This window comes from Geospiza fortis, unplaced genomic scaffold, assembly GCF_000277835.1.
Source record: "Geospiza fortis unplaced genomic scaffold, GeoFor_1.0 scaffold194, whole genome shotgun sequence".
NCBI classification, from domain to species: domain Eukaryota; kingdom Metazoa; phylum Chordata; class Aves; order Passeriformes; family Thraupidae; genus Geospiza; species Geospiza fortis.
In genome coordinates, this window is record NW_005054322.1 from 5,919,235 (window position 1) to 5,926,082 (window position 6,848).

At 39.4% G+C, this 6,848-nt stretch overlaps 1 protein-coding gene across 1 annotated transcript in view; it reads left to right on the forward strand.

Annotated features, from left to right (window-relative positions):
* The window catches only part of MRPS31 (mitochondrial ribosomal protein S31), a 19,805-nt gene extending 13,902 nt beyond the window's left edge, over positions 1–5,903 (forward strand). Inside the window, exons 6-7 of the mRNA XM_005420791.2 lie at positions 600–743; positions 5,575–5,903. Coding sequence (XP_005420848.1) covers positions 600–743; positions 5,575–5,786 — 356 coding nt within the window. The 3' untranslated portion in view covers positions 5,787–5,903. The remainder of the gene's footprint in view (positions 1–599; positions 744–5,574) is intronic.
* The last annotated feature ends 945 nt before the right edge of the window (positions 5,904–6,848 follow it).

Consider the following 6,848-nt stretch of genomic DNA (forward strand, 5'->3'; position numbering starts at 1 on the left):
CTCCTTGAGAAGAGTAACTGCTGCAATATGGGTGCACTTCGATTAAAAAAAAAAAGGCATCAGAAAAGATATATCCCTAAAGGAACTGTTTAGCTTTGTGAAAAGAATAAGAAATCATGGTTTCTCAACTTGAGAGACAAAAACTGGCACATTTAGGGGCCTTGGGGAAGGAATTGCCATCCTTTGAGTTGTTTCCCTGAAGGAGAATGTAGTTGTGAAGAACCTGAAAACTCCTGTAGAAGTAAGGGTCCTTTAGCACAGTGCACCAGTCAAGTTCAGAATTTGCTGTGTCCTCATTTTTTGAAAGACAAAACCAAAGAATGATTGTGGAAAAATTAAATTATTGCTTTATGTGAAAGACATAAAAATAAATATTCCCCTAGGTGTTCAGAATAGATTTTCATCGACATTTGAGAAGTTAATGAACTTTCATGTCAACAGAGAATTCTCATTTGAGAAAAGTGATGCTGGTATCTAAGGTAGAAAAATTTGCACGGCTGAAGTTATTAGTCTCTGTAAAGATTGATGTTAAAGGACTTTGTCTTAGCTGTTGAGAAGTGTTTGGTTGCTGACAAATCTTAACAAAATTTATTTTTTAGTATCTTCGCCAACAATTTGGGATCTGGAGTTTGCAAAGGAGGTTGCAGCAGTAACTGCACAGCCACCCCGAAATGGTTTTGAGGAGATGATCCAGTGGACAAAAGAAGGAATACTGTGGGAGTTCCCAATTGACAATGAAGTTGGTATGTGCATCGTGAGCTTTTATTATCTGTCTCAGTTTATCTTTTCTGAAAATTAGAGCATGTTTGACCTTTGACTGTTTTAACATAATGTTTCAGCTGTGAGTCATGCTTTTGATAGTAAACAAACATAATTCCCTGACTGTCCCAGATCAGAGATGCTTCAGATGAACTCATTCTGGCACTCTTCAGGTGAAGTCTTGCAGGTGGTTTGGCTGATCTGAGGACTGGCTGCTGCCAAAAGGGGATGACTCCTTCCCTCCCCCCCTCCTCCCCCCCGATGTGTTTAACACCAAAAGGCTGTTCAAGTCTCTTACATAATACCTTTGACTCTGCATCTTGTCTAAATTAAGCTCTTAGCAGAAGTTGGGGAATCTTAAAACTGCTGTGCCTGTTTTATAATGCTGATTGTGTTCTTTGGTGTGGCTCTTGGACCAAGTGTCTCGCCAGATCCCAACCAGCTATCTGCCAGTTCTGTATCTGGGCAGGCCGAGTGTTAAACAGTTGTTTTCTCCCTTTGTTCTGTCTGTTTCATAAGAATAAACAGTCACAATATTCACTCACCCTGGGCATCTATGTTAATTAGGCATCTTTTTGCACAGTATTTTCTTTTATTACCATAAAAAAAGAGAAAGCTCCGTGTGAAGTTATGCCAGCAGAGAGAGTGAATGTTAAGGAAGTGAAGAACAACTACACAAAGTGTGCAGTATAGGAAAGGGGACTTCATAACTTCAGGGAGAGCTTGGCTGTGGGTTTTGGGGTTTTTTTAAAGACTTTAAAGACATCAAACAAAACTGCTTTGTAATGTTTCAGTCACTGAGGGCAAAACAGGTTAGTATCTGAAGCTGGGAGTCTTTGAAAATCTGTCCTATACTGAGTTGCAAATTGAATAATGTGCTTCATTGTTTCTTAATGTTTATTCTCATCCTATTTGGCAGTTTCTTCACAGAATTTAATCACTGCTCCCAGGATTGATCTGTTCCATCATGTAGAAATCCAAGTATACTCTAGTCATGTTTTTGCAAGCTTAAAACCACTGTGGCCAATGGTTTTTGTGTTGTTGTAATGTGGCTGGAACCCTGCTGTCTGGGGCCCTGTGCTGACAGTGTGTCTTTGGCGGGCCGTGGTTTCCCTGTGGCAGCCGAGCTGCTGGAACCGCGCTGTCTGGGATGGGCGGCCAACGGACAAAGAGTCTTTACATATAGTTAAAACAAGAATCTTGATTGATTTGTCCACAAAGACTAGTCATGTGGAAAATTCCAGTGAAGCCTTCCAAAACCTGTCACCTCTCAGGTTGAAATACCAAGTCAGTAAGATCTGTCCTATCAGACTGCCAGCCACAGGCTGTTAATCACCTCAGGTGTATCAAAGCACAGTTAAAAGCTTGAGAAAACCTTGCTCCAAGTATATCAATTATGCTGTAATTTCAGTTTCTCTGCAAAAGAAAGATGCCCCTTTCTGCTGTTAATTTTGCAGTTTTGTAACAGCCGTTTCCCTCAATAGGAGGAGATTACTTCAGCTTGTTCTGTATCCAGAAATGTGTGATTATTCTGCTATGCCAAAAACATGTGGCTTTAAAAATATAAGTGTAATTAAATTTTCTGTTGAGGAAGCACGTATACTCAACTTTCAGCTCCAGAGCATCTCTGGTGTTCTCATTAGAGTGCTTCACCTAGGCACTGTACTGTGCTGTGTGGCACCAGGGCGAGGTCATGGTTTTTGAAATGATTTTTGTGTTAACATCTGGAGATGTGGCTAGACATACTGGCTTGCTACAGTGGCCAGCAGCAGTCTTCCCCCCCACACCTTACTGCCCTGTTGTTTGCTTTTACCTGCATGCCCTTGCCCTTGTCCAATGCCGTTGAAGTCACTGTTAGGCAGAAAATTACCTTTTTTTTCCCCTCTCCATCCTCTGATTAATTTTTGCCAGTTTAGCAAACCATTAGTATAGCTTGCGTAACATTGTTCTCACCACTCCTTCTTTCTGCCTGTCTCTCATACTTTTAAGTAGCTTTAATGCTGCTCCATGATTGCCATGGCAAAAAGTTGGGAAAGACAATTACTTGTGCCTCATTTATTATTTCTGTGCATTTATACCACAATGACTCAAAGAGCTGGAAAGGACAGAGCAGATTATAGGTGAGAATTTGCCTTAGCACCTCGTTATGAGGAGCAAATGCTTTTGGTGGGCCAGAGATTGTTACTGCACAAGTGATAGGAAGGTCTCAAAAAATTAATTCCTCAGTTGCCTCTGATGGCTTCTGCAGGCAAAAGTTCACCAAGTCCTGTACTAGTTGCTGGTTAGCTGAGCTGCTGTTCCCAACAGAGAAATATTGGATCATCTTGCCAAGGGAGTTGGCAGAGTTACACAACCATTGCGTCAGGGTTTCTTTACTATCTCTGTTCTAGGGACCTTCTGAAGAGCATGATTGATGTCATTCTATGCTAAAAGGATAGAATACCTTGTGTTGAGGGGGACCTTTAAAGATCATTTAGTCCAAACCCTCTGCCATGGACAGGAACATTTTTTCACTATATCTGAATACTCAGTCATCTTTACAGCATGTCAGCAATGCTTGCTGTAAGGGATGGACATCTGTGTCTGGATTGACATCTTTAAGACAAGGTTGGTCGTGTCTTGGAAGGATTAGTGTTTTAGCTAGAGGAATTCCCCAGACTTCCTGTTTTGTAGCGTGTAGGGGGTTGGAAATAGGATATTGAGAGTAGGTGTCTTCTTGTTTTGATGTCGAAAAAGAAAATTCTCTAATTTAGACTTCTGCCATACATATTGTTTCAGATTATGTTTCTGAGGACAATGCAAGAGAGGCTGAGGGACAGGCTGGCAGCAGGAGTCAGGGCTTGGTAGGGGTGAGGGAAGTCATTATCTCATCTAATCTGTTCCCACCAGAGGCTTCAGCCTCTGATGCTTTGGACAGTTGTGGTCTCCTTTTCTGTGATGCACACTTTACTTTTTTGAGGACTGAAATACGTGGTCTAACTGAAATATTTGGACTTAACACTTCATCCCCAAACTGTGTAGAGTCTTTGACAAACAGGAGAGCAGAATACATATGTAATATTTACTTATGACCTGCATTTTTTGTGAGATTCTAAATTGCTTATTTTGGGTTAAAGATGAAAATTGGTGAAATTATTTATTAGACAAAATCTTTCCTGATACCCTGTATCTGTCCTCAGAAGAAGAGCATTCAGAAGGTCAAATTTTACTGTCAGCATTATTCAGATTCTTTAAGTAGTGATTTTGTTTGGTTTAGTTCTCTTAGATTTTTGAGACCACTGAAAGTAAGGAAGTCTGGAAAGGTTGTTAGTTTGAAAAAGCAACCAGTAGCATCCAGGTACAGTAAGATTCTACGTCCCCTTGGTGGGGGAAAGCCAGCATGGGTGGATAGTGGAAGGATCGTCACTACTTCTGTCTGTGGACATAGTTTTCCAACCACAGCAGAAATACACTTTCTGAAACTGACATTACCTGGTTTTTATTATTTTAACTGTCAACATAAAGGAACAAGGAGAGAGCTTCTGAAGGTGGAAACGTGCTTTTTTTTTTCAAGAACCACAGAGATAAATGTGGTGTGCAACTGTGGTATTGATACACTCACACATTTCTAGGAAAAATACAGGTATTTCTCAGCTTCTTCAGCTATTGCAATACCTTAAGTTTAAAGCAGGAAAAAAGTAATGCAAACTTAACAAATGCAAGTGACCTTTTAGTGACTTCTCCATCGCAGAGATGGACATAATTTCTTCTGAAACTGTAGAAGCTCTACCAAAGAAGGAAGTCTAGAACTTACGTGGCTTAATTACCTCAATTTTAATACCCATTATTTAATTTTATCAAATAATTTAGGAAAACATGTACACCATACTTATGTGTGTGGTATAGGCTTCTTTCTCATTTTTGTCATCTTGAAGTAGTGCAATATTTTTCTGTAATAACAGATTTTTATTTAAGGGTGCAAGCCAATTGGTATCAAATAAAAATTTTCATGTATATCTAACTGAAGAAAAATCTTTCATTACAAATCACAGATTGCCTTTTGGTTTTTTGCCCCTTAAAATTAGGAACAGCAAAAGCAGCCTTTTTTCTATATGTAGGAATTTGTGTTCTGAGTCTCTACCATCATAGCATGAACAACAGCAAAAAAATCCATAGGATGAAGAATAAACGTTTGCCCTATCTGCAGTAATCCCTTGTACCATGTCCTGCGGAGGCTTTTGAGTGCATCATCTTTGGTGATGGTTATGACTTAAAAGTAGCTGGTGAGATACCCAACACTTTTGCATCATCATACACTCACACATTCAGAAAATGTCAGAAAACAAATTTCTGTGCCCATTTGATAGCAACAGGATGTTAAAAGCACGGCTTGCAAGGACACGTTATTGTTAGCTGTTCAGAATTTGATACTTTATGAGGTTGCCTTATTTGTTCAAGACTAGTTTGTATTCTTTAATCCTCTGCAGAATTTAGGCAATCAGTGTTCTCTTTAAAAATTTATGAAGAAAGTGCCTGCAATCTAAAAGGTGGCACCGATGATGAATCAAAATTTTCAAGTATTGAACAAACCAGATTTTAGCAAGAAGATTGATTTATGGTTATAATTATTCCTCCTACTTCCACCCCAGCATCAGGCTTCCATCAAGATTTCAAGCCAGAAATTTGATTTAAATATTACATATTCTTAGAAATGTGAGCAGAACCATTAATTTTACTAATTTAAGATTATTTTCAAACTATATTATTTTTACTTTGTTAAACTTGCTATTATATTATGATAACAACTTTGTCTTTCTTGCTTTGTCTTTCTATTAGGGATGGAGGATGATGCTGAATTTCATGAACATATCTTTCTGGACAAGCACCTCGAAGGCTTTCCCAAGGAAGGACCTATCCGCCACTTCATGGAACTAGTCATCTGTGGGCTTTCAAAAAACCCATACCTCAGTGTTAAGCAGAAGGTTGAACATATTGAGTGGTTTCAGAAGTATTTTGAGGAAAAGAAGGAACTTCTTCAAGAGATTTGAGATTTGGGAAAGTGCTTACCCTTGAAATGAAGAATCGTTATGTGTCAGTGCATAGTGATCATGTGGCTGAAAGTTGTATTTTAAACAATAAACTCAAAGGTCGTCTTTTGTTATGTACGTGTCCGTGTGTGTGTGGATACTTTTGACAGCAAAAGAAGGAACTGAAAAGTATGGCTTTTGTAGAATGTGCATTTAAAATTTAGTTTATCATAACTGGTGTCTTCTAAACTAGTCTTTCAGCAATACAAAATCTTAGGTCTAATTCCACTTCCTCCACCCTTCACAGTTGGACTGTATCTTGACAGGTTGGATCACCTTTCCCATTTTGGAAAACTTGAAATGCTTTCATTTTGCTAATTTATGAACCACACTGGTGTTTGGATGGTATTAATCCTTTCTCCCCCCTTTCACTAACTGTATTTACTGGTTCATTTTGAAGTTTTTGGTAATGACAAAGTGATTTGAATGGTATGCTTTTTAGTTCATGTGCTCAGTGAAAGGCTGTTGTGTTCCTGAAATGTGTACATAGCATAACACTGGTGACTTACAGAAAATAACAAGGGAGTAATGTTCCTTAGGGTTTGCTGTTGGGACTGGTGCCACCCAACAATGGCTTTAAACTGTAAGAGGGATGATTGACATTAGAGGTTAGGGAGAAATTCTTTGTCTTGGGAGTGGTGAGGCACTGGCACAGGTTTCCCAGAGAAGCTGTGGATGCCCCATCCCTGGAAGTGTTCAAGGCCTAGATAGGATAGGGTTTGGAGCAGCCTGGTCTGGTGAAAGATGTTCCTGCCCATGGAAGAGGGGTTGGAACTAGATAATTTCTAAGGTCCCCTCCAACCCAAACCATTCTATGATTCTGAAGTTATTCTCCTGCCATCCATACATCCATTCTGAGGCTTTTGACTAACTTCCCATCAGTATTGTTTAAAAAAAGAGTCTGAATGTCAAGTAATCCATAAAGTGCTGTTTCACTAGAGCAAGCAATTTTTTGATGACTTGGCTTGGAGGTGAGACCTTATCTTCCACATCTGCAGGACTAGAAAGAGGACTTGGCATTCC